The sequence below is a fragment of the Amblyomma maculatum genome, chromosome 1 (assembly GCF_055883805.1).
Source record: "Amblyomma maculatum isolate TAMU_Amacu chromosome 1, ASM5588380v1, whole genome shotgun sequence".
NCBI classification, from domain to species: domain Eukaryota; kingdom Metazoa; phylum Arthropoda; class Arachnida; order Ixodida; family Ixodidae; genus Amblyomma; species Amblyomma maculatum.
Genome location: NC_139344.1, coordinates 6,204,885 through 6,232,670, shown reverse-complemented (window position 1 = coordinate 6,232,670; position 27,786 = coordinate 6,204,885). Strand labels below are relative to the sequence as shown.

Sequence of the window (27,786 nt, the reverse complement as noted above, 5' to 3'; positions counted from 1 at the left end):
GTAGTAGTAGTAGTAGTAGTAGTAGTAGTAGTAGTAGTAGTAGTAGTAGTAGTAGTAGTAGTAGTAGTAGTAGTAGTAGTAGTAGTAGTAGTAGTAGTAGTAGTAGTAGTAGTAGTAGTAGTAGTAGTAGTAGTAGTAGTAGTAGTAGTAGTAGTAGTAGTAGTAGTAGTAGTAGTAGTAGTAGTAGTAGTAGTAGTAGTAGTAGTAGTAGTAGTAGTAGTAGTAGTAGTAGTAGTAGTAGTAGTAGTAGTAGTAGTAGTAGTAGTAGTAGTAGTAGTAGTAGTAGTAGTAGTAGTAGTAGTAGTAGTAGTAGTAGTAGTAGTAGTAGTAGTAGTAGTAGTAGTAGTAGTAGTAGTAGTAGTAGTAGTAGTAGTAGTAGTAGTAGTAGTAGTAGTAGTAGTAGTAGTAGTAGTAGTAGTAGTAGTAGTAGTAGTAGTAGTAGTAGTAGTAGTAGTAGTAGTAGTAGTAGTAGTAGTAGTAGTAGTAGTAGTAGTAGTAGTAGTAGTAGTAGTAGTAGTAGTAGTAGTAGTAGTAGTAGTAGTAGTAGTAGTAGTAGTAGTAGTAGTAGTAGTAGTAGTAGTAGTAGTAGTAGTAGTAGTAGTAGTAGTAGTAGTAGTAGTAGTAGTAGTAGTAGTAGTAGTAGTAGTAGTAGTAGTAGTAGTAGTAGTAGTAGTAGTAGTAGTAGTAGTAGTAGTAGTAGTAGTAGTAGTAGTAGTAGTAGTAGTAGTAGTAGTAGTAGTAGTAGTAGTAGTAGTAGTAGTAGTAGTAGTAGTAGTAGTAGTAGTAGTAGTAGTAGTAGTAGTAGTAGTAGTAGTAGTAGTAGTAGTAGTAGTAGTAGTAGAAGAACAAGTAGCCGTAGTCGGCATCACGTGTCGGATATGTTTGCGCGGTTAAATCCTGATCGGTCGACGGGCTATGACGTCACAACCGCATGACCTTCTGTAGAAATTTCAAATACCCCACGTTCAAATTAAAGCTGTAAAAAGAATTTAGGAAGGGTCGAAAAGAATCTAAAGTCGAAAAGGAGGTTTTTCTAAGTGAAGCACTTCAGTAATTAGAAGTAACTGAACGAAAGAAATTGTCACCATTAGGGTTTGATCACAGGTCCTTTGCATGTGAGAGGGGAATGCTACGCATACGCCATGGATGGTTTGATTTATTTTTATTGCACTCAAAATATTTACACCAGGTCCCTCCAGCCTGAGGTAACATAACTAAAATTCTTTTCAGTTTCTTTAACGTGCGCAAGCCAGTCAGGTGCTGGATCCACAGGTTTATAACTTTGCAATACCTTGCAATCTTCCTTAAAGTATTCCCTCACTGGCTTTTTTTTCGCTGGGAGGCACCGCCGTCTTACTTCTCTCTTACTTCTCCATATATTATGCAGGTCCAACGCCGTTACAAGTCATAAGGAGCATTGTCCTTGTTTTCAATCGGGAGATGCCTAATACCGGGAGAGTAAAGCGGAAAATATTTCTTGGGACGTCTTCGAAGGACGTCCCAGAAAAAAAATTACTTCTAAGCAGTGCAAGAAAGCATACTCTATGGGATCATTATTTTTGCATAGTAGACAGTAAAGCTCCACAAGCCACAAATATTATTTGTTCTTGAAACCGCGCTGTAACCGGCAAAGTCCCGCTATTTAGTCTCAAAAAGAATGTTTTGGCTGCAGGAGCAAAGTCGATTTTTTTTAATCGTTTTAGAGCATCATTTTAGGGCTTGCACAGTGCATGGTCTTATACAATGATGGAGAAAACAGTAAGTGAGCCACATATATCGATTCTAAGCTTTTTTTCGTTGACACATGACTAAGGTAATCCAATGGAAATCATGTATGAAGAAAACGGCAAGCTTGTACGACCTCTTTCAAATACCCACGAATAGTTCCTTGAATACAATTCGATGTAACAACAAATTCAGGTAAAATTCTGCCTAGTATCAACTGAATAACAGCACGTAAAAAGACGTCCTTAGCATCCCTAATAAAAAAAAATACGGTTTAGTTATGGCCGCACAAATAAATGGCATAAATCAAGACCTCCAGCGAGTACTCTTCGAAACAGTTAATACAATTTGTCCTTTCCCAAGAGGAACCTCACGCAAGCACTGCAAACACCCTATGTAACTTTACACAATTAGACGGGAATAGCGTATCACTTGTATAACGTACCACAGTTTGCTGACCAAGAAACGATTGCAAATTGTGGCATGTGCAAACATTGAGAAGCTCAATCCACCAAATCCTGCTGTTTTTTTCTCTCCATTCTGGGTCTGTATTTAGCCAAAGAGGTGCACTAGCGAAGTGATGAAGGCTTCATTTATAGGGAAGCAAATGAATGGCTTCGCAGTTGAGACTCATGGTCAGCCTCTAATAAGCTCGACCTAAACATATACAAAACGAAATAGTTGAGATTCAAGCCTAAATGTAGCAAAAGAGAAAGTGAATTGAACTTGAAATTCCAGAAAAATATAATCAACCAGTCTACGACGACTCGCTTTCTAGGGGTTATCTTTCACGAAAACGTTTTCTGGAATCCGCACAAACGGGCCAACCGAATTGAATTTTTTCGCGTTGTTGGTGTATTAAACAGGTTGAGATGTTTTCGGTAAAAAAAGAACAAATATACAATGCTCTCTTTCATTCACACTTAACATACTGCTTCCTGGTGCGGTTGGACACAACACTAAGAAACCTTAATTATCTGCACTTGCAAAGGAATTCAATACGTGCCATTGCAAATATTCCAAAAATAGAAAATTGCTTGCCGCACTTTAAGTTGTACGGTATGCGGAGTATAAAAAACCAACTACTCAGTAGCTATGCTTTAAACCTACGATATATCGGGGTTAGTAAGCTATTTAAATATAAGTTATGTCCCTTCGGGGTGGCGCGGTGGTTAGGGCGTTCGACTACTGTGCCTAAAGATACGGGATGGAATTTCAGCCACGGTGGCCGCTTTTCTATGGAGGCGAAAATCAAGGGCCCCCTGGGCTGTGCGATGTCAGTGCACGTTAAAGAACCCCATGTGGTCGAAGTTTCTGGAGCTCTCCGCTACGGCGTCTCTCTCATAGCCCGAGTCGCTTTAGGACGTTAAGCCCCATGAACTAAATTAAATTAAATATAAGTAATCTCTGGAAATTATGCGTCAGTATATGTTAGACTGGTCAGAATTTCAGTTACAGTACAAAGCAAACGTACTCCGTATCCTCTTAGCAAAGATAAGATACAAGTGCTTCCATCTGGTACCAACTAGGCGATTAGAGATTATGTACGCAAACAATCAATTTTAAATCAATATTCAGCTATCTTTGAATTATCATCAACCTACCAGTCCCGGTCTAAACAAAAGAGAACACTAAAGCATATTTGCCTAAAAGAACAATAGGTGACACAATTACTTTTGTCAAGTGCATGTCATATAGATGTATCACATTCTGTACATGCAAAACATTCGGGGATTTGTAAACATTTTTGTAGAGGTAATCTCTTTTATTTCCTTTGCTCGTTTATTTTATCTCATACGCAACAGCCTGTAACAGTTGTCAGGGTTTCCTACTTGCTTTCGTTTTGTGCACTTGCACATATGTTGATAGAGATACTGGGTCTTCAGATTTGGTTGTTGTGCAATGAGTGTGTTCGGAAGTGATCTATAAGCAGCTGCCACTGCTGTCAAGGGTGGGGTGGCCTCGTCAGGCGGAAATGCCTTTAGCCGTCTCACCCATTGCAAGTTTTGTATATTTTGTCCAAAACCTTTCTACTTCCTCTACTTTTTTGCTAGCAACCTAATACAGGTCATGAAGACGTCATGGGTACCAAGCCTGTTAAAGGGGCAACTAGTGAACTCGCTGTGGTGAGTATAGCTTACTAATGTGTGTTTGAAATGTGTGCTGATATTACAGTAATAATAATTTTAAAATTAAAATGGTTTAAACAAGGAAACTTTAAAAAAAATTTCGCGCAATGAAAAAATGGTGTAAAGGGCGCTTCGCGTCTACTCTGAAGGCGAGGCTTCAGCCCCTATTTTTTTTTACCTAAATGCGGCCGAGAGGTCTGCAATTATCTACAATTTAAAGCCTTTATGCTCCGGGGTCTTTGCCGCTAGGCTTTCTCACATATCACTGCTACTTGCAACGTTTTGAGGAATTTCACATAACCATGTTAGACTTTGAGCAGTTTGGTTTCATGCCACTCTGCAAACTATACATGAAGTACTGGTGTAATGAGATCCGTTCTAGGCGAGATGTGTCTTTCAAATTGTTGACACATTTGAAAAGTAAAAAAGGTATTTCACTGATGAAGTCCTCTTCGGGGATTTCCCTCATTATGGATGTCCGACGGAAAATCAGAAAACCTGACTTTATCTGTTTTGCTCCTATTCACATATCCGAGTGACGTACTGCAATTGCATTGTGACGACATCGTGAGAAATCAGATAAAACAGGGTTCCCCCAGATATTTCCGAGTCGCATATGCCTGCTTCGTGCCTTAAGTGTCGCAATGTTCGCTGTGCCGAAGCTCGTTACCAGTCGCAGATCCCGGCCGGCCATTCTTCTCTGCACATTACAGAATTTTCTGTTTCTATCATTTTTCTCGCCTATCTATTTCTTCCTGGGAAATAAAAGGATCCGCTCTTTATTCCGCTGAACTTCGCAATGGCACGTGTGGATAACAGCGAAACGTCACACGAAAACGCTTCGTAGAGCAGCATAAATTATGCATGAGAGGTCATTTTCTAATCATTTGTTTGCCCTCCTCCGCGCCTTCTGGTTAGGATGTCGCTTGGAAATGACCACGCGCGATTTTCACGGCGTGTACGAGAGAACTCGAATGAAAAAAAAAAAAAAAAAAAAAAAATAGAGAGAGAGAAGCTAACGAGAGGGAAAGAGCGAAGAAGTAACCTCTCGGATGCGTGCCGCCAGCAGATGAGGGGAAGAGGCGGCCACCGTTTCCGCGCCAAAGCTCGTGCACTGGGCGATGCGTGGTCCTGACAACGCTGGCAAGGCCAAACGCTCTTACCCCCGCTCACTCGTGCCCGCCGCTTGCAATAGTAGCGAGTGAGCGGCAGAGAAAGGGCGCTCGTTGTTACGTCCATCTTGTGTGTTGCTCACCTCATTGCTCGCGTCGCGACGTCATCCTGTGGCTCGGTTCCCAAATTATTTTTCTTCTTTTTGGCCTCTCTCCACACCCCAGCTGCGTGACTATAAAAGCTAGTGTGCGCAGCGAACAGTTCAGATCAGCTGCTAAAGATCCGATCACTTATACTTCGCTGATCACAGACGACTGGTACAGTGCTCCAACATGAAGGTGAGGCACGGGTGTTAACCGTTGTTGACTTCGAAGAAGTTTTCTTTTAACTTATGCGTCATATTCAAGTTGATTTCCTCACTCGAAAACTCAGTGATCTTGCAGCGTTTTTTTTTTTTTTTTTTTAAATATTCACAGTCATTTTCTAAAGTTCCTTGGTCACAAGCTGTTCTTCGACTTCCTGACGGCTTCTGCGTTTCATGCTGCATTTTCATGCCGGTTTATGCGGGGCGCTGCTTGCACACATTTTGGGATTGTGTTTAAATTAGTCTGATTTCTGCCCGACCACTTACAGGAATCGTTTACTGTAAAGTTTAAGAAAAAATGCCCTTCGCCAACTTTACGGTACAGAAATACTCTTCGTAGCTCCTCACCGTCAGTAGTCATCCCTTGCAGCTTAAAGGACCAATCGACCTCATGGTCCTCTAAGCTGGTATGATCTCAACGGTTAGTGTATGTTTCAGCTTACCCGACTGACTTACTTTAATGCAAAGAATGGCTCTGTTTTGTATAGGCATGCTAGAGCTGGGGGGTGTAAACTCTTGCGCTCGTGTTAAACCTACAGAAGTCGCTCAAATAAGGATACGCCAGTGGTCAGTCGTTTTACACACACGAACAGCCCTACATTCTTCACAGCGCTATGCAGCCAGATTGCTGTCTATTGCAGTTAGCAAGCCACTATACGCGGCGTTTTTATACCCGGATCAAGTAACACTGATTTCGGTGTCGCCCGCTCACTCCGGTACTTCTGCAGCCTCTGTGCCTTGCGGTATTTGTCGCCATCACGTGCCTTGCTTCGGCTGAAGAAAAGAAGGCTGGCAAGGACGAGAAAGTCGAAGGCCGCGGAGGTCTCATTGGAGGTTACGGCGGCGGGTATGGAGCCGGAGTTGGTGGAATCGGTGGTGGTGTTCCTGTCGGAGGTGCCGGATACGGAGGCGTTCCCGTCGGAGGTGTTGGAATCGGTCCTGGCGTAGGCGGAGTTGGCTACGGCGGCGGTCTGGGCCACGGTGGGGGTCTGGGCCACGGTGGCGGTCTGGGCCACGGTGGCGGTCTGGGCCACGGTGGCTTGGGTGGAGGTCTTGGAGGCTATGGAGGAGGCGCCGGCTACGGCCAGAGCGCCGGCGGCTTCCAAGGTGGTTTCAAGCAGGGAGCTGCGGGATACAATCAGGGCTCGGGAGGCTTCGCCAGTGGGGACTCAACAAGGAACGTGCAGGGCTACAACAACCAGCAAGGCTACAGCTCCAACACAGGTTTCTCCAAGACCGACTCGAACCGCTACGGAACCGGCTTCGGCCAGCAGTCTGGTGGCTTCTCTGGAGGCTCCTCGGGACAAAAGTCTGGCTACGGAAGCACTGGCTTCGGTCAAGTTGGCGGAGTTGGCTACTGAAAGGTAAAAAAAAAAAAAATGGCCTGTATTGAACACCCTCGACTTTGTTTGCCGATGCCTGCACTTCAAAAAAATTCTACATCAAAGGCGAAAAGTGCTATAACTTTAAAATGTGTGCGTTGCGAAATGTTGGCGTTTAATGCATGAAATTTTAGCGGAGCGAAGCGATCTGGACATGGTTAAATATTGATTCGATTTTTCGATTTAGGGCATTCGCCTGCCATGATACAGTTTGAACCGCCATGACTTATAGGTCATGTTTCCAGAACCTATTACCTCAGTGCACGTTAAAGAACCCCAGGTGGTCGAAATTTCCGGAGTCCTTCACTACGGCGTCTCTCATAGCCTGAGTTGCTTTGGGACGTTAAACCCCACAAACCAAACCAAACCAAACCTATTACCTCATCTGAAACATTTTTCAGATGTAACGTATTATACGTTGGGGGAAAATGGAGAAGTATATGCAGTTCTTCGTGAAGAGTTTTGCCATTACTGCTTGCCTGGGATGCGCCAGTTTAATTTCAGATGTGGAGTAACAAATTTCTGCACTATGAGCTTTCAGTGGAACCGCTGAGATATATTGTTTTAATCTTGCCTTTTGTTTCTTTTTCCAGTTCTAGAAAATCAAGTCTAGTCGTCTTTCAGCCATCATTTTTCATTTTCTTCAACTTTTGGCTCCTATCGATACCACAAGAATGAAGAAGCTACACTGCTGAAGAAAACTTGAGCTCACGTTAACCAAAAATGAAAACGTAAATGTCACCGAAAAGAAGAACATTTCCTTTTTAACGAATCTTAAGATGTATATTAATAAAGTTTATTTTTCTTCATTTACCGTCTTTGACAGTCTATTGCTGACATGTGATCTCATTTGGACAATTTTTCCTGTTTCCTGTGAAAATGTACATGCTCTGTGGGCATCTTTCAAAGAACCTGTTGCGATATCTATGAACTGTTTTGTACCAGTAATTGTCAAAAAGAGAAAACGAAAAAATCCTGGATTTCGCGAATTACATTACAAATGCGCAGAGAATTAGGAAGGTTAAAAAGAAGCAAGCAGTCAGAAATCCTGGGTGCCTGTGGGAAAATGTTTTATCTTGGTCATTAGAGCTGAAAAATCAGGTAGCACAAGATAAAGCACATAATTTTGGCCACAGTTTACCTGAATACATCGCAGCCGAACCAGAAACATTTTGCCGCAGGCTTTCTCCTGTATCCAGGAACTCTCCCTAGTTTGAAATTAATTTACTCTGAAATGGTACTCTAACCCACGACGAAAACGAGATCGCAAACGCATTTCACTATCACTTTAAATCTCTTTTTACTAAAGATGCTTACGCTTTACCTACTTTCGGAACAGGTTTAATTACAATGCCGGATCTTGTCATCTGTGAGCGATGGCATAATCAAAATGCTCCCAGTGTTCAACGTAAAATGTCCCCCGGGCCTGACGATACAACCAAACATTTCTTCATAGGTGTGCGGAATAGGACAACGTGGAGGCCTATGGAACGAAAAAATGGTAAAGGTAAAGTTAAGAGATAGGAAGCGTGTAGAGTGGGTCACAGAAATAACTCGAGTTAACGCCATTCGAGTTGAAATTAAGAAGAAATGGCCATGGACAGGACATGCAGCGCGAAGAGAGGACAACCGATGGTCTCTAACAGTAACCAATTGGATCCCAAGGGCAGGTAAGTGTAGCAGGGGGTGGTAAAAAGTTAGATGGGTGGATGAGGTTAAGAAATTCTCGGGGTCAAGTGGATGCAGCTAGCACAAGACCGGGTTAATTGGAGGAAAATGGGAGAGGCCTTCACCCTGCAGTGGGTATAGTCCGTTCAGCTGACGTTGATGAAATTGATGATGATGATGTGGAATAGGTAGCTAAGTACCTTTATGTAATATTTTATAGGTCGTTTAATTTAGAAACTTAGAAACTTAACAGCGCTAAACAAAACCGAGACCACGTGGTGGCAAGATAAAGCAGAGCAACGACAGTGAACTCTAACTATACCATATTTCAAAGAAAGGGATATTGGCGACAGGTGGGGATGCTTGAAGCGATGAAGACATACCCAGAAATTTCGGACAGTTAGGTGCATATTTTCAATGCGAAGCTGCTCTTGAATTGGCGTGAGATTGCGCCATAGCGATCCATATATGTGCAGATAATCTCTTGCGGGAATACTGCTGTTTTATCGTGAAAAAGGCATCTGATTGGTTTTCAATAACAGGCTCAACTACTCGGTGCGACCAACGGACAAGCTTCAAAAACAGATTTTGCTTTACGTTCTGAAGGTTAGACCAGTACCATTATTATGTTCACAAGAGGTCTTTACAATATTCCACAGTTGCAAATAATTAAAAAAATCTCTCAGGAAACTGTTCTAGAGGAATCAAGGCCTACGGTGCGTATGGGCCGAGCCGAATCTATAAAGAACAACGTAAAATTCTGTATTGGCAAACATACACGAAAGAGCATCAGCGTCCAATATTTCAGATTTTGTTTTGGATATCAATGAACCAACCTGTAACTAAAATACCCCTGAACGGCTGGTTCCAGTTCATTTTTAAGGTTAGCCCGCCTCACTTGTTTTGGAAGCATAGTACCTATCATGAGGGCAATAGCTGTTATAGGGTTCACGTGCATTTGTGAGGTTCACTGCGTGTAAGGCAATGTTTTTCAATCGGCCCCTTGCGACAACAAGAGGTCTAGACAATATCACGAACGATGATATATATTTGTTTATCTGGAAAAAGAACACAATTTTGTTCAGAATACTTCTATGCTGATGCCTGATCTCAGGAACATTAACAGTAAAATATCTATGTTTGGCATCCGAGCTCTCATTAAAGCGCGCCCATATTTTCCTTGTTACATTCTCTTATCTCTGTATTATGCTTTCATTCACAGTCGCCTCACTTACGGGATTGTCGTTTGGGGAAATACTTACAACTGCCATTTATCGTGTGCATAGCATATACAAAATCAGGCCATCCGCATTGCAGCACTTCTTCCACTAACGCTCATCCCTTACTATATGAACATCATATCTTATCAGTCCACCAGCCTTTTCAGTATCACCTTTTAATCGCGTTTTTTAAGCTATTGAATGACAGCCTGCATTTCCAGTTTGTTAATCCGATACTAATTTTGAACTATAACTCTACAAGATTTGCCGCTAATAACAATTTTCAAACTCCCAAAAGTCCGTACTATTTATGGAAAAAGGACACCTTTTGCAGCCATTTCATTCTGGGACTCATTGCCTTTAACACTGAAAACATGTATGTGCTTGCCCACAATTAGGAATAACTTGAAGAAGTATTTGTTGAATTGCTGATGTTTTATATTTTTTGTCTAATACCTGTATTAGTGCCTTTGTTTTTGTGTAAAAATACTGATTTGTCATGTTTTGTATATTATAACCATTCGCTAACTATGCTGTTATTATTTATTTTGTTGTAGTGATCTATCGAGGGTCCCGGTGCAGTGTTCTGACTATGGGACCCTCGTATGTATTTTTATGCACTTTGCAAAAAAAAAAAAAAAGAAAAAAAAGAAAGAAAAAGAAAAAAAAAAAGTCTGTGCTTCTAACCTTCTATCTAAAAAATCCTCGCAATTTCTGAGAAGCCATCTTAACACTAAAACGCTGGGCAAGCTTACCAGTGGGCTGTTCCGAGAACAGATATCAAATAACCCGAAGGTTATGGCCTTCAAGTTAGAGCCTGAAGTTTTGTGCCACAAGGTTAGATAAACTAGAATAGTAACTACAAGAATTAAACCCCATGTCCCTGCCACCAACCCTGGCTCCATTCCCACCCGTCCGAGTGCCACTGTTAATTACCCCAGATTTTGTTAGCAACCATTTAAGTACTAATTAGTTCCAAAATTAATGGTAAGCATATAACTCGTCAACGGGACATGATTTGGCTTCGCGTTTATGTACCCGTTATTGTTGTATTGCGCTCCATCACATTAAGCAAGGTCATATGGGAGCTATACCTCTGTTACACGAACACTTCCGATCCTCATTGAACTCGATCTGCATTAAGGTTTTAAGAAGGATTGACACCTCAGGGGCTACACGGCCGTTTTGAATGACCGTTAAGAAGTGTCCTTCGTGTACGTTAGGTGACGTCGAAGGTGGCTCTCGAATCTGCTTGAAAAGTCAAGAGCGCTTGACAAAGCGGCTTCGAGCCAAGCAGGCTCGGGTTTGATTGCACTTCAAAGTTTTCGTGTGACTGCGTCGATCTACATTCAGTTGAATACAGATCGAGTTCAATGAGGATCGAAAGTGTTCGTGTGACGTAGGTATTAGTGTACTTCCTTCATAGCTCCGCGCCAATCACAGCGACTAACCGCAGTTATGCGACATGTCCAGGGAGTTTGCGTTTTTTTTTTCTGCTTCGCCGCCCTGCTAAGAACCGGAATGACGGCTACCCTTCGAACAAAACTATCTTGCAGCTCCATTGTCCTTGAAAAGCCCACAGAAAGTAATAGCGGATGAAGTTAAGGCAGACAGCCTGTGTTTTAAGCGTTACCTCCGAGGGTAGTTAGTCGAAGAGAGACCCCGTTTAATAACTGACATTTGATTTCAGCAGCACGTACAAGTGGTACCTGACGCGGTAGAATGACATTACTCTATGCCCTTCCCCCTACCCCTCTAAAAGGAGAATAGAAAAAATCTGTTGCCCTGCAGAAAATGGCTGAGCTCACGTTGGTTGCATCTCCGCACGCATTGTCGGGTTCGCGGAAAATATCGGTCATTAGACTTTCAGGAGAGAGGATATATAAATTTTTATTACCGTGCCTCGCGCGAATAAATTATGAACGGCCCTTAAGCTCTGCCTCGAAGGGTATGACGAGATAGCGTAAGCTGGTTAGTAGCCCACATGTAAAGTCTTGCTTTAACCAAGCCGTATGAACGTGCTTGCGTGGCCTGCATGGGTAACAAGGGTCCCTACAAGGGTCCTGGCATATTTTTGACATGATCTTTTCAAGTGAATGGAGAAGCCCGAGTTGGCAGCTCCTGCCAAAGCTAACGTTAGCTGCCAGCTATCGCCTGCCAGCGCTATGCTCGTGATTTTTCGCCGGATTTTCGGTGAACGGGGCCTTCAACCTCTAGCGTAAAAAAATAATAACAAGCGCTGCCGTATTTTTGCGCATGTATTCAATTCGTGTATCACTCGGTGCGGTGACTGGCTTGCGGAGTAAGGCTGCTGCGATGGAGGCCCCGTAATCAAATTGGTGCCGTGGCAGGTGCGTTCCGACAGAAGATAAACTAAGAAGTCATTCAGAATCTAAGATGTCAGGATGATCTACATGTTTTAAATCAAGATAAAGCCCTCCACTATGGCGTTCCACAAAGCTCAAAGGGCAGGTTTGTCACGCAAAAAAAAACATTTTTGCTTATTTCGGAATTGATGTTTTTTAGGACTCTCCTTTCAACTGAGCTTGTGCAGAAGTACGGTCACAAGCTTGAAGCTTGTCATTAAGACGACGTTATGGGCAGCTTAGTTTTGGTACTCGGAGTTAAGTTTAGCGGGAAGAAAAGCTCGCTTGCAGAAGGTAAGCTGCCGCGAGACTGCTACTGCGCCACCAACCTGACATTGACATCCTGCGTTGTCAGACCTGAATATTCAAAATATGCTGCGTGCAATAATAAGGAGTAATAAATTGGCAGAAAACCTAATATGCATAATTAGCGATGTGGTTCACTGAGCGCTTCGTCCGCCTCCCATAGTGAATACGAGCATCTTACAGCATCAAAAATGAACAACTTTAAAACCTGCAGACCAATAGAAGGTTTACTAGCAAAATCATTGGTCTCTTATAATTATATGAGGGGTTTATGAACCTAAACAACTTGCAGCCGCTCGTTCTCTTAGTCACTCCTGGTCAAGGGCACGGAAATCGATTATGACAGCATCTGTGTACCCCTAACAATTAATGTGGTTTCAGCCTTGCATTTTGCTCTTCTTTTCCACAGAAGCAACATTTTCTTGTATATTATGCAAATAGAGCAGATGAGCCTGCAGGTAAGATGATGCTGCGGCAATGGCTGGATTGTATAAGGCATTCAGAACTAAAGCTTATCAATTATCGCCGGCGGTAGTTTGAACATTTGTAGGGGATGGACCGCGCTCCTAAGACGAGACCAACAGTCGATACCAGTCTTTTAAACGTTGCAGAGAATAAGTTGCCGGTCACGATTAAGATTACTTCGTCTGAAATATAAATTATTGCAGTGGTCTAATATAGCCCCAGAAAAGTGTCTAAATAATTACAGAACAGTATTCGATTACTAATGCGTTATGCTTCTTTTGACAACATTGTCATAGCAAAACATTAGCTCAAACTGAAATAAACTAAAGCGGCGTGTTCGTGTGGCTAGTTCTCAGCAGTAGTGGTTTTTCAAAGTTATCATCGCTGAGTTTGCTACATTTCCTCGTGAAGACGTCATCCGCAACGCCTGAACACTTGCTCAGTAGAAGAGGTAGATGATAAGCGGTGTTATACCGTAAGAATACATTGCACACCCACTTTTAATGCGCAGTACTTCGATGCCAGTTTATACATCCTCTATGAGACGCTGCGCTTTTTTGCTGATACTGTAAAAAGGCGTTGTAGGTAACGCCGCTGAAAAGCTGAAAAGTTTGTCTGTAGGTGTCCTCTTGGAAATATCAAGCGTTGCTTCTGGTGTGAAACAATAGCAAGGCCGGTTTACTTCATCGGTCAAATGCTAACGGAGCTCCCCTGACGCCCAGCAGCCACGCGCACCGCCGTGCTGCCGAACAAGTTCACGTAATCACACTATAGAGAAACATACTTACGTAAAGAGAGGACACTTCCATAGGGCCCTGCGGCCGAGCAGGGGGAGCGCTCCGAGCGGCTGGTCATACCGCTAACTTCGTCCTCCGAGATTTTCGGCACGTGGTTTGCTCTGTCTCGGTTTCGGTTTCGATAGAAATGCTTTCAATTCTGACTTATCTTTAGCTGGTTAAATATTCAACTACATCGTCTAGCGTTGCGCGCAAGTGCTTTAACGATGCCATGCATACGGACGTATTAAAGTCGCGGATCGCAACTTCTTTACTCGAAATACCGGCAAGGTTCTCGCAGAACATAAGCGTGGCTGACTTAGTTCATGCAGATTAGAACAATGCGATCAGGGCTGTTATTGTAATTTTTTGCCGTTATTGAGCCGCTTTTCTCAGTGGCACACAAGGAGGCAGTGGTTCCAAAGAAAAAAGTTTATTTTCTTCTGTACATATTGAATTGCACAGAAAGAATACTGGGTCACACACTTTATAAAATACATCATTACAAAGATGGTTGGTTGGTTGGTTTGTTGGGTTTAACGTCCCAAAGCAACTCAGGCTATGAGAGACGCCGTATTGAAGGACTCCGGAAATTTCGACCACCTGGGGTTCTTTAACGTGCACTGACATCGCACAGCACACGGGCGCCTTGCTTTTCGCCTCCATCGAAAAGCGGCCGCCGAGGCCGGGATTCATCATTACAAAGAGCAACAAGATTGAAGGTATAGTGAAGCACGCGGAAGAGTGTCCCGATGTAAAAATTTCGCTTACCGGCTGCGTGTTTTTCCTATAAAACATCACCCGTGAGAACAACAGAAAAGGAGTTGTGAACGGGAAGCCACAAGTAAGAAGGAAAAAATGTAGGCACAGCCCGCGCGGAATTTCTATAGATCAGCCTTGATCTGTAGGCTGCTCAGAAATTTATACACACCACACTGAAAACATAATAGTAACCCTGCTATGCTTATACTCATGATCGAGGACAAAATTGCCTTGTGCCCGTATGACGAAGGTATTGCAGGGAGTCCAGTGTGAGTTACTAATAGCAGTCGATGTCGCCAAAATGCAGGCCACGAACAGGCAGCAGTGCTTTTTAGACCCCAATGAGAATGCTTTAGCCATGACAAGGAATTCGGCATGTAAAAATGGTGCTTACAAAGCTGCAAAAGCCCATGCATTGTGCAAATACAGCGAAGTAAACGCCGTTCAGAAAACGTTTCCAAATACGCAACACACAGTTCTTCTACCGCAAAATAAAAGTTTTTGTTAAGATACATCTCAGCCGCCCTGCCGGGGTGGCGCAGTGGTTACGGCGCTCGACTACTGTTCCCAAGGATGCGGGATCGAATCCCGGCCTCGGTGGCCGCTTTTCCTTGGAGGCGAAAAGCAAGGCGCCCGTGTGCTGTGCGATGTCAGTGCACGTTAAAGAACCCCAGGTGGTCGAAATTTCCGGAGTCCTTCACTACGGCGTCTCTCATAGCCCGAGTTGCTTTGGGACGTTAAACCCTGCAAATCAAATCAAATGAACATATCAGCCTCCGAGAAATTCTCTGTGCTAAAGCTGTGTAAGAAAATTACGCAATCAAAGGAATGCACATTATCTTCAGAAAAACATGACAAAAAACTTAGGTAACTGCACACTAAAAGTGCGTCACGGACCCTATTCTATGTTACACGTGCAAAATACGTTCACGTTGCGCAAGAAACGACTTGCTAAACGTGTTTATAGCTCAAGACAGAACAAAATTATTTCTGCTGGCAAAAGGAAACAAGTTACCGGCCAAACGAGGTGACGCAATGAAAAGCACGGTGAGGTGGGCGTACCCGATGGCACATGACCGGCGCAGCATCAACAGTTATATGAAAAAAAGTAAGGAATGTATACGCTTTGATGCAAGCCGGTGTACGTATGATAAGCTATCTACTTTCGAGGTGGAGTGTAAGCGAACATCGCCACGCCGCCTGGCGGGTGGTCAGACTCGTACTTGCTCGGCCATGAAAAGGCTCGAGTGAACCCGCCGACACCATTGAGAGGCTCTCTTGCACATCGCCTTACTGGGCTGTACGAAATAAACGAATTTAACATCACCCCTTTTTAATTAGTGCTTTTGCGCCAGTGATAATTGAGTAGACAGGTACGATCAGTCCTGTTCCCAAATATCAACAGGATATTGAGTTAGACCGTGCAGAGAAAAGCTGCATCATGAAACTTATCCAGGACAAAAACAAAAGCAGTGCTCTTTGAAGTAGAAATACAACGAGAGCATACATTCTGCTCAGTTTTATTTGCTTTGTATGCTTGAAAATCTCACATTCTCTTATCACTAGCGCCACTACCCAGAAGAGTGTACGTTACGCTGCTCGTTTTTATGAACTTATTTTGACACTTTTTGGCTCGAGTGTCCGCTCTTTACGTAAGCATGTTTCTCTATGATCACGCTGTCAGAAATGCTTTTCCCTTGTAGCCTTTTCACAAGGAAATAATTGATTGCCTGTAACGAATTACAGAAAAGAGAAGCTGAATCACGTAAAACGTTACTGTTTGAAGAAAGTAATAGACTGATTACGAATAAATTGCGCGAAAATGCACTTAATAACAAGTATTCAATTGTTTATGATCTGGTCTGTAATCCCTTAAATGAAAAAGCTGTCTAACAACTTGCCGCTAAAAAAAAAAAAAAAGAATAATTTAGATGATGGCTGTCTGCATACGTAGCCAATAGTTATAGAGCCCCGGCGCTGGCGCTTCTTGGTCTACTTCAGTCGTGTGGGAAAATACTATTTCCTTAAGTATTCAGCCAATATCATCATCGACATATCCGATCTTGATAATACCGTTCCTGTGATCGTTACCCCTTGCGAACAAAACTAGCCGCGTCATGCGAAGATAAGGAAACTCGCCTTATTTTACAAGACAGAAAAGGATGAAACCATGCACATTCATGAAAAGAAAATCAAACCAGAGCGAAGTGCGAACTATACAGAACTTCGGAGCAACAATGTTTATACAGGTGGGCGTGTCCAAAATGTGCAACACGTAAACGACAAAACTGCCTTTAGCTTATGAAGTGTTGGATCATTAAGAAAAACACGCAAAAATGTTTCCTCCGTACTTTATCATTTAACTGCTTTATCAGCTATTTATGCCTTTCGCAAGTTGTAAGCATCATTGATGAGAATAAACAGTTTTGCACGCTTATCATTCGTTAAGAGCACGTCATTACTGGCGCTTGGCTCTAAGAATGCAGCAATTCTGTGCTTTGGCCAATAGGAAACTACGCATACATTTAAATGTTAGGTGCTCGAACTTCCGACGCTTGAAATGTTGCCTACCATACTGTTCGCTACTTTCAGCAGACTGCACAAGGGTACTGCAATTAACGATCTGATGTGTATCCGCAGTTACCTAAGACAAGCTTTCCTTGCATCGACGTCGCATGCTTTTAGGGAACCTGCTGCTGTGGCAACGAATATGAAATTCATGGCACCGCAGATGGCAAATGCGTGTGTGTGCTATTTGTTGTTGGCCCTTCCCGGCGGAAATCCGTGGTTAATTAGTTACCATACGCTCCCCTCCTCCCTACCACCTCCCCACCCCCCTAGGCAAAGCATACAGATACTGCACAGAAAGACGGATGAGCTTCATTTTATTGACGTTCTGTCAGTTCAGTTCAGTCGTTCAGTCGTGTCCGACTCTTCGTGACCCTATGGACCATATCACGCCACGCTTTCCGGTCTCTCACTATCTTCCTAACATCACATAACTTAATCTGCAGAGCCTCGAGGATGCCATCTAACCATCGCGTTCGCTGTCTACCCCTTCTCCGGTGACCCTCAACCGTTCCCAACATCAAATCTTTATCCAGCGACTCCTCTCTTCTCATCAGATTACCAAAGTAGCTGAGCTTTAACTTTAGAATTTCACCCTCCAATAAACAGTCAGGGTTTATGGTCGACAATATCGACTGATTTTATCTTCTGGTAGTCCAAGGAACTCTCAAGATTCTCCGCCAGCACCACAATTCAAACGCGTCAATTCTTCGGCGGTCAGCCTTCTTCACAGTCCAACTCTCGCATCCATACATCACAACTGGGAATACCATAGCACGAGTTATACGGGTCTTGGTTGGCAGACTAATGTCTCTTAAGATCTTAAATATGCATGACTGAAATAGTGGCCGACTTGAAGTAGAATTAGCGTCTTGTACGTAAAAATCTTGGACATGAAAATGCTTCAACAAAGATGCGGCACACGTATTTGACTATTTTGTTAGCGTTGTTGAAGGAATATAAATAAATTACACCAGACCACATGCCCTATGCAGCTATGCAACGGAATGCGATGTACTTGACTACATGCAATTCAGCTGCAAAGCAAGACTAACAAATTCATGCTGTCGACGTGTTCACAACATATTTGAAAGAGGAGACAAGATGGTGAAGAATACACTGTCATTATAAAGGCTCGAAGTAAAACACCAGGTATAAAATAGGCATGAAGTACTGTATATAAAAATGTGTCAATGTAATCGACGAGAAAACGCTCGCCGCAAAGTGCTTTTCTGAGTAGAATAGCCGTCCCTGAAACAAAACCTTCCAGCCAGTTGCAGCGCTGAGCAAATTATTTGTCTGGCGTTTCAAATGTACAAAGGTGTTTTACACCTACGAAAATAATGCATTGTGCGAAAGCAAATAATTTCAACGCTGACACGTGCTTTTTTGCTTGTATACGAAGTAGGTTGATACACTATACAACGCTTCGACTTAGATTAAAAAGGCATTGCGCAAAGAATACACAGTACTATTCTAAGAAGCTCGTCCGAACAGTGTCGTGTTCAGAACCATGTGTTGCAAACAATTAATAACAATGCGTACCTAACGAATTAGGATTCAAAGTAAGCAGGGAAAAAATTTTCTGCGTAATTTTACACGTTGACATGTGCAAAATGTCACTTTTTTTTTCTTTTTTATGTGTCAGGTCAATGAAATGCAGAGCTCAGAGTTCTGTCACGAATCCGTGTATATTTCACTCTACCTGGAAACTTGTTCTTTGTTCCGAGTGCGTTACCAATGGATCATTTGTAACCACCCAAGGTCACACAAAATGAGGCGTTTGCGCCTACTCATGGTGCTTTCAAGAAAAAAGGAGCAATCACACTCCAGCTTGCCGAGACGCCAGACAATGGCGTGACACCGCGCCGCTGGCACGTCGTCGTTACAATGGAAATGTCTATCGCTGTTCGAACTGCTTCGTTCCGTCCTATGCGCCTTCTCTTGAAATGACTCATGCAGCACTTGAGAGCTACAACACTGTATGCGGCGTTACTAACAGGGTTAACTGTTTAATTTTTCACTGTAAGTATTTAAAGACACCCTGAGGACAAATACAATTTGGTCTGCACCTGTAGAATGCCGCGCTCTAATTGCACTCAAGGAATATGGAGCTTTTTATAACCTAGCCAACACAGAGGAACGGAGGGCAATAGTACCTATTACCTACCGATTTCGAAAATCGGATACTTTAGTCGACATTGCCTTTTTGGCTGGGATCATGATGACCCTCGTCTAACCTTGGTGGGTTAGTCGATGGGATCATCGGCGCCTGCTGAGCGGTTTCGTGGCTGAGCTGATAGGCCAGCTCATTCAAAGCGATCCTCATATGGCCAGGAATCTGTCGAAGGATAACTGGGTGTGGTAGAAAAGGTAAGTGCATATTATCTAGGACTTTGCGCAAATCTAACGGAAGGGTTCTGTGATAGATAGACTTCAGGGCCTCCTGAGAGCCGGGTAAAATAAGTAAGCGATGATAGATATTATATTTCGGGGATTAGTCTGTGGAGTTCACCCTCACTTTGTGGGGTTGCCGCTGCACCTCCTTCACTGCAGAAGGAAGCGCCCGAGAACATTCTATCAGAACATACAGGAGTGCACATAAGTGACCGAAGCACGGTTTTTCATTCTGAGTAAAGTTACGCGTTCAGAATCGTAAATGAAACATCTTTTGTCCACAAGAAAGAGCACTAGCACTCCTGTAAGCACATACCGTAGGAGGCAATGTTGACCAGGGAACGCGTGAAAACATTTTGAAGCCAATGCTATGCTCTGTTTACATCTTAGTGGGAACACGTATTTTGTGCTTTCATTGCCATTCGGGGGCCTCAGGCACTGCAAATAACTCCCAGCATTGAGCCTGCGATATGCTCCCGCATATGCAATGGGGCTGGAGAGCTGAGCCAGGGTGAAAAACTTTAATAAGGTATTTAGTAAATAATGCAACCGGGAATAGTTATTGCTTCCACTGATATCACAAATCCTGTATTTACAATTGTTTCTCTGAATCAAGTTATAAGGAAGAGAAGTAAAAGGCAGACAAGGGGTTTAACCCCCTTTACAGAAGACAGGCTGTTTTACAGTTTTACAGATGAGAAGGGTGTATAAGGAGTGAAAAGGAGAGCAAAAAGATCTCAAAACAACTTATACGCAGATTTTCGATATGGTGCCAGTTTCCTACGTTCTACTCAAGTATTCTACGAAAGAAAACATTAAACTTGACTATGTTGCATTCAAGCACCCAAAAGCGAATTGCAGTTACCGTCGTGCATCAGAATTAAAAAGTCTCTTCACCAGACACAGAGATTTATCATATTTTCCCTTATGTCCGCTGTACCTTAAGCACTACTTGCAGGTGCCTTAAATTTCAGAATAAACTCGACTGTAGAGCAAGGTTATGAATGATGAAATATTTGTTTTTGCTTTGGCAGCCGCATATACTGGACAGCTGAGTAAGCGGTATATCTGACAAACATTCAGTGTCGACTATGGTGAATCGGCATCAAACAGGCATGTTCAGGGTCTCAATTTTGCATAGGTATGTCACTCATTATAGGTGATTATTCCATCTCAAACAAATGTAAAAAAATAAAAGATGCGCCTTTTTGTAGAAATCTGGCCATTGTGCCAACCTCATGGAGTGAACCCGCCGACACCATTGAGAGGATCTCTTGCACATTGCCTTACTGGGCTGTACGAAATAAACTAATTTAACATCACCCCTTTTTAATTAGTGCTTTTGCGCCAGTGAAAATTGAGTACACAGGTACGACAACTCCTGTTCCCAAATATCAACAGCATATTGAGTTAGACCGTGCAGAGAAAAGCTGCATCATGAAACTTATCCAGGACAAAAACAAAAGCAGTGCTCTTTGAAGTAGAAATACAACGAGAGCATACATTCTGCTCAGTTTTATTTGCTTTGCATACTTGAAAAAGTCTCACATTCTCTTATCACTAGCGCCACTACCCAGAAGAGAGTACGTTACGCTGCTCGTTTTCATGAATTTATTTTGACACCTTTCAGGGGCACGTATACGTACGGACTGAGACATGAGGAATAGTCGAGAACCGTCAGTAAGGCTTCAGAAAAAGCTCCGTCTCCATTCGTGGTCGTTCTCTGTGACAAGCGCAAGGCTTGACGACAAGCTCAGACATGCATCTGGAAACTGTATAAACCAATTCAGCATCACTTCCTATTAGCTAGTGATTTTGCCCCACTGAGCGCTGAGTATAGACAGACGCGATCAGCACGGTTCTCAGATATCAGCAGCATACTGATTTTGAACCCAACTGGATTTATTGGCTTTCTCCTCCTGTCATTCAGTGGCGCACGTAAGTTCAGTACTATCAGAGTATATTAACTCGCCACGGGATCAGAACTTTGTTATTACGTCTGGCAAGAAAAGAGAAAATTTATTGGCACATTTGTCAACGTCGCACCATCCTTAATAAACTAATTTTATTCCTTTATGAATACGGCCGCCGGCATAAAAGTAACTGCAAATGAAGAAGATATCATGCCGTCGTTAAAAGTTAGAAACCACACCTTATACTGAAGCACTATGCTGTTATTTCGGAGGGGTAGGGACTGGAAGCAAGTCGCGTGATCAGAGTAAAAGAAAATATATGTAAACGAATCGAGACGTCATATTAAAAAAAGACTTTCCACACTCCTGCAAAGGATAAAAAAATCTACTGAGTATTTAGTCGATGGAAAGTAGCTGCAACAATTCTGAATAGTTTGAAAAGCTCATAATTTATTTTAGAAAAATATATAGCTGTATAAAAGCAATCAAAGTGCGGGTATTATGCGGGATAGCAGCTAGGTTCAGAATTTGTGATGTTTTGCAACTCTAGAGGCCAGTTGCAACACGCTCCTGTACTACATGCAAAGTAGAGTAAATATTTTGTCATGTATCAAAGCTCAGCTGCGTACTTAAGAACACAAGGGATAACCCATTTTATGAGTAGTCCGTTACATGCGTTATGAACTCAGATACCTGCTCAAAGTTTGAAGGAAATTTATAAAGAACGATAGTTTTTCCAAGAACCAATCCGAAAACTTTCTTACAATCTTTTAGAGAAAGTGGGAAAGAGCCGCGGTGTTAGTGTTTCCTATATTATGTAACCTTTCGCTCTATCCATTGCTTTATTTCAAGGAATATAGAGCGAGAAGTAGTGGTAAACGAGAATGTCGGACATGTGCTAGAGATTTTGTTTTATGTTATTTAATGGGAAGGAAAGCAATTGAATTCTCCAAATAATAACGACAGGATCCCATCAATGCCCGTGCTGTATATGCGGCCTCAAATAGCATACTATACTTCAAATATACATCAGCATTCGACGTCGGGCTGCTTGCTAAGCATTCCGTTTATTCATACTATGCGAGTCCTAAGAACAGATTAACACAGTCTTTAACTATTTTAACTGCATCATACAATAATAATAAATTATCGTCGGATGCATTGCACATGGCAGCACTCATTGGAACGACATAAAATGCGCCTCTGCAGGGCTCTGCAACCGAAAAAACGCCAATAAGTTCTAAAATAATAATCTGAAATTCAGCAATGCCTATAAGTTGCTTTCATAACTGCGTTACGAAGTTGCGAGGAAAGCTGCGTCTTGCTTCCCGAAGCCGTCATCGTCATTAGTCTGTTGAATCCGGTTTCTTTCTAATCAAAACATTGTGTCACGTTTCCGCGGGCAACACGCACTCCTCGGGGAGCGCGTACGGAGACCCGCACGCGTCAGGCGCCCGTAATTTCCAGTTAAGAGCAATGACATCACTTGCGTGATACGATTTCTTTCGCCTCAGATGATTCTCCCAGCACCAAGGGCGCTCTGCACGGTCTGCACTTCCTCGAACCGAACAGGCCGAAAACCCTCGGCCGTCCCATGCACGCTCCGTTGGTGACAGCCGTACGCGTATGTCGGATACGTATTGCCCCAGCATTTGTAATACAAGGTCGTAGCGAGACCATTCTCTAGGAGAAAGATACCACAGCGGCGTTCGCGAGTGCGTGCTCTGCCTGCAGGCGACACCTCTCTCTCCCTCCTCATATTTTTCCTTCTCTCTTGGCACACTTACGTAACGCCCAGCCCGACTTTCCCGTTCGCTGATCCTCTTTTATAGGAAGTTGCTTTTTTTGGCCTCTATATAAAAACGCCAGCTTTCTTGTCCCACAGCCAGACGAACATCTTAAGTCCACTGTTTCCATACTTGGAGGAGACAAGATCCCATTGTTCAGAAATGAAGGTAGGAGCCCATTTTTTTTTTTACAAAAGTGTTTGTTCAACGAAGGCACTGCAGCCTCAGCACTAGAGAGGTCGCAGTGACTTCGTCGGGCAAAATGCCCATGCCCTCTAGGGCGCACTCAGCGGTAGGTATTATATTTCTTGCCACTGGGAAACCTTGCCCGGAGAAAATGACGTGCCAGCAGAATTACGCCATCGCGCTGTCTAAATGAATTCTTAAACTAGACAGAACAACCAATATTATGCATCCAATGTCTGCTGGAAGTGTATAGGTGCACTCTTGTCTTATGCACTGGTTGTCCTTGGCCTTAGCGCTAAAATCCAAGTATGATTCTTCAAACTACTTCATTTGGGGAGCAGTATTCCTTCAGTGAAATAAAACATAATTTAAGCAAAAGTTCTATGACGTTGCTTAAACGTTCAAAAATACTGCATTGTGTCCAGGAAATGATGTACAGCATATAGGCGGCCACTTTCACTACTCCTAAAATGGAGCAAATTAATGTGCAGGCGTTTATGGACTAAACTACCAACTAGCACATTCCTTGAGCATTAAGTTGTGGATCATTTTTTCTGTTATTGCCACTCATTTCATAAGGAACAATCAAGTCGAGAAGGGCCTACGAAACGTATATAATGCGTATTGCGGTTCTCAGCAAATGGCAATTCGGGCGTGTTCCATCCTCTCGTTTCGTCCTCTTATGCGCAGCCGTAATTCATGGTGCTTTCCATCTCTCTTCGGATAGGTTTTCAGCATCGCTGTTGTGGCTGCTGTGGCCTGCCTGGCCTTTGCTGGACCAGCCGCCAAAAAGGACGAAGCTGCAGCCGACAAGAAGGAGGAAAAGGTTGAGGGACGAGGAGGGCTTATTGGTGGCCCAATTGGCTACGGAGGCGGATTCGGTGGACCAGGATTCGGTGGACCAGGCCTTATTGGAGGCGGCGCGTACGGCCAAAGCGCCGGCGGCTACCAGGGAGGCTTCGCAGGCGGAGCTCAGGGCTACAACCAGGGCTCCGGCGGTTTCGCTGGCGGTGACTCCTTCAGGAACGTGCAGGGATACAACAACCAGCAGGGCTACAGCTCCAGCACGGGCTTCTCCAAGAGCGACTCCAACCGTTACGGAACTGGCTTTGGCCAGCACTCATCTGGCTTTGGCGGTGGTGCCGCGGGACACCAAGCCGGCTTCGGCCAGACGGGCTTCGGCCAGACGGGCTTCGGACATGCCGGTGGAATCGGCCACTACTAAGATGTGGGGTTAGTAGCAATTTTTGCCATTTGTAAAAGCACGTGACCAAAGCCTAAGCAAAGAGCCTGAAGTATTTTCTCACCCTTGCAAAAACTGTAGGGGCTCCGGGAGGCGTGTGCATCAGTCGAGTTGACCGTCTGCTCGGAAACTGGAAATATCTTGATAGGGAACTTCTATGACACAAGGGCGTCTTCGCGGAAGGTCATTCGCGCTCTGAAACCGATCATTCTGCGAATGGGGCAGCAGGTTGAAAATAGTCCTCTAGGGAGAGTGTGGGAAGTGCTTTCAATTCATTACTAGTGTAAAAAAGGACAGTTTCAGTAAATAAATGTTTGTATTCCTTAGGAGACGCGGTTTTAAATATTTTTTCAGTAGGCACTTCTATTTGCTACGGCAAATGCGTGCCACCTCTTTGCCCTAAACGGTATTTTAGATCTAACATACGAGAATTTGAGGCTTATTCGCCGTGTGGCACTTAGGGCTACCTTACTATTTCCTTTTTATTACGAAATGCGCTGTGCTATATTAACAAAGGCGAATTCGTCTGTTAGCAGGCGCTGGAATCATGCGGCGTTTTTATGGAATAGCAGAAGATTGTTTTACATTTTATCTGTATTTACACTGTTTACAATCTTGGAATATATTCGCAAGGACTTGTTTTCACAGCATAGGTAAAATATATTGAGGTTAATGATGAACCTGTTACTAAAGAACTCTGTTAATTGCAGAAATGCCATTTTATTGTTTTCACGTACTCTATACTTCCTGTCGCTGCAAGACTGATGACTTTATTAAAAAATCTCTCTTCTACCTGTTGTGACGGCTCACTGTTTTTTTTTTTTTTTTTGTTTTTGTCTGCAGACGCGGGAAAAAGATCTAGTCGCCACGAGTGGAAATCTGAAGACACGTATCAACGGTGCTTATGGCCATCATTTTGTAAAAATTTCAATAAATTATTCATGTTTTCTGACAAAACTGCCGGTATTTTTTAACTGAAATGCACACACATTGCACACGCACTGGTTACAGTGAGAAAATGAACTCACTTAAAACAAAACCATGCAACCATGCAAAAAAGACTCATAACTGCTACTTGCCCTTTTGCGGAGTTTGAAGATTGCTTTGACTACAGCTTGTTTTAATGAATATTCTTGTGGCTTATCTCTTGCGTGCCCGTTGTACAACGACACGTTTAAAATAACCAGCCACATAGCGAATCTTTTCTTCTGTGAAGAAAAATAAAGAGGAAAAAATGTAGCAATAGAGATATTTAAATAACGACACATTGGTGCTGAGTTTCCAAGCAAACAAGCCGAGCGCCATTACGCTTCCTGGCATGAGTGCATTGAGCTGTAAACTGGTGTTATTAGAAAACCATAAGCTAATGTCGCAGAAACGAAAAGAAGTGTTCATACGCGTACATGAAACATGCAAGGCTATGGATATGCCACCAGGACAGAGCAGTTGCTAACCTGTCGACGACACTCTGAGGTGGTCTACATGCTATTGTAGGCCACACCTCTATTTTGTTTTTGTTTTCGCACTATATGCAATGGCCTTAAAGTCTAAGGCGCTCAATTCAAGGCCTGCTCTATACGAGTCGGCTGCTTCTTTGCCCTGGGATTTTTTCCGAAGCTCTTTAAGTACAAAATACGTTTGGACAAGATCAGAAAATAATACAATAAAGGCGTTTATTTATTTATTTTTTTGGTGTTGGCAGCTCCACTACGAATGTTATTTATTTGACTACACATTTCGAATTTGCATCTGCACGAAGCGTTCCGGTAAGCAGAACCTTTAATGCGCTGTATATTTCAAACGCGGGCAAGGTTCTTCTCGCGTCAGCAAATGCCATTGCGTCAGCGTTCAATGTTGAATTTCTAAAAGTAAACGGAAATCCTCTTCACGTGAAAGCATGTGCTGTCAGTTACCGCAAATTCAACATCAGTTTCTATCTTTTGTTTTTCTTTTCGATTCCACAGTCTCGCACGGTACTTTAATTTGCTCTTCTACGGTAGAAGAAAGTCGGCATCAGGGACATAAAAAAAAAAAAGAATTAGAGATACTTAAGCTCAGCTTTTAAGGTTGTGATGCGATGGCGTTGTAAGCTCCCGCCTTGACTATACATTGCGGATCCTCGTTCGTGTACGCGTGTTCTCGCCTAATGACTAATATTTTATTTTGGGTCCCTATCTCACACATGCTCATTAGCATAGAACCGTACGCTATACCACGTTATGTTAAACACCCTCTGCCTTAAATATAAAGCCCCGTTTTAACTGAGCCATACGAGCGTGTCCGACCGGGGATCTAAGGTTAGAGCTAGTTTGACTCCTATCAACTCATATTCCAAAGCAGTTGTCCAAATTTACAGCTGCTGAAACTTCAGCCATTTCATGTTGTTTCGTGGCGTCAAGGAACAATGTATGCCCGGCTACGTCACCTGGCAACTGCCACCTTCCACAGACATGCTCGTGAGTTTTTGTTGACAGCGCCACCAACGCCTACGCAACGCCTGATTTTCTGAAGAAGGGTGTCGTTAACGCTTTCGCCCCAAAACTGTGTAATTCGAGCTAGCTGAAACGGACCACAGTTTTTAGCAGTGGCATTTAGCGTTCAACGTACAGAAGCTGTACACGGACTGTTAGGAATTCTGTTGTGTGGGCCTCCAAACAAACACAGACAATAAAGGGTCATTTAGCCTCCACTGCCGTCGTATTCCCACTAGCGTTTTCGCATTCAACCGCGGTTAGAATTCAATCGCGTGAACATGGGGCCAGCAGCCGAATATCAAAGCCACTAAGTCACTGTAGTAGTAGTGAATGTGACGAATGTGTTAAATGTGCGACTTGGTCAACTTGAGTGTCGCTTTTTGGCCTGGCCTCCCGGACTTCGTGCTTACGAAAAGAATTTACCTAAACATTCCAACGGCCGTTCCTTCTGACAACCGTAATTAAAACGTGGTATTGCACAATGCGGAGGACAGGAGTTTAAATTGGTCAGGAAAGTAAGACAGCGCGTACAATTATAGCCTTGATTTTTTTTAGCAAACTCAATCTATTATATTCTCGGTCGCTTAATCAACAGCCAGATTCACAAAACTTGCGCGTGGCTTCGTGGCTGACCAATCCTTCATTCGACACCCTTCCTGTCGATGGGTCAGTTGCTGCCCTTGGCTACTTCTGCAGCCACGGTCGTATACATTTCCCATGCGTGCATATGAGAGCTGGACTCTTGTCTCGTGACCATACTGATGCGTGGCAAGGTAAGCCCAAGAGATTAGTCCAAGATGACACCGCACACAGCATGCAGAAACACAGCAGCGTACCGGGCACCAACCGACACTGCTCGAACGTCGTCTTCAGCAAAAATCACGAGATCCTTTTTCTCCCGTTCTTATTCAGATATCAGTGCATGCACCGCTTAATGTAACA

At 43.3% G+C, this 27,786-nt stretch overlaps 2 protein-coding genes across 3 annotated transcripts; both read left to right on the top strand.

Annotated features, from left to right (window-relative positions):
* Positions 1–5,127: 5,127 nt before the first annotated feature.
* Positions 5,128–7,522, top strand: LOC146201550 (uncharacterized). Of its 2 annotated transcripts, XM_084587635.1 has the most exons (4): positions 5,128–5,305; positions 6,060–6,210; positions 6,241–6,695; positions 7,307–7,522. In XM_084587635.1, the coding sequence occupies exons 1-3, from the start codon at positions 5,300–5,302 to the stop codon at positions 6,690–6,692; spliced, it is 609 nt and encodes a 202-aa protein (XP_084443761.1). In that variant the 5' UTR covers positions 5,128–5,299; the 3' UTR covers positions 6,693–6,695; positions 7,307–7,522. The 2 variants fall into 2 exon arrangements, with proteins under 2 accessions (XP_084443761.1, XP_084443760.1); XM_084587634.1 differs by having other exon boundaries at positions 5,132–5,305; positions 6,060–6,695.
* Positions 7,523–22,953: 15,431 nt separating this feature from the next.
* LOC146201549 (uncharacterized) lies at positions 22,954–25,327 on the top strand. The gene is made up of 3 exons (XM_084587637.1): positions 22,954–23,109; positions 23,855–24,360; positions 25,214–25,327. The coding sequence occupies exons 1-2, from the start codon at positions 23,104–23,106 to the stop codon at positions 24,350–24,352; spliced, it is 504 nt and encodes a 167-aa protein (XP_084443763.1). The 5' UTR covers positions 22,954–23,103; the 3' UTR covers positions 24,353–24,360; positions 25,214–25,327.
* Positions 25,328–27,786: the final 2,459 nt, after the last annotated feature.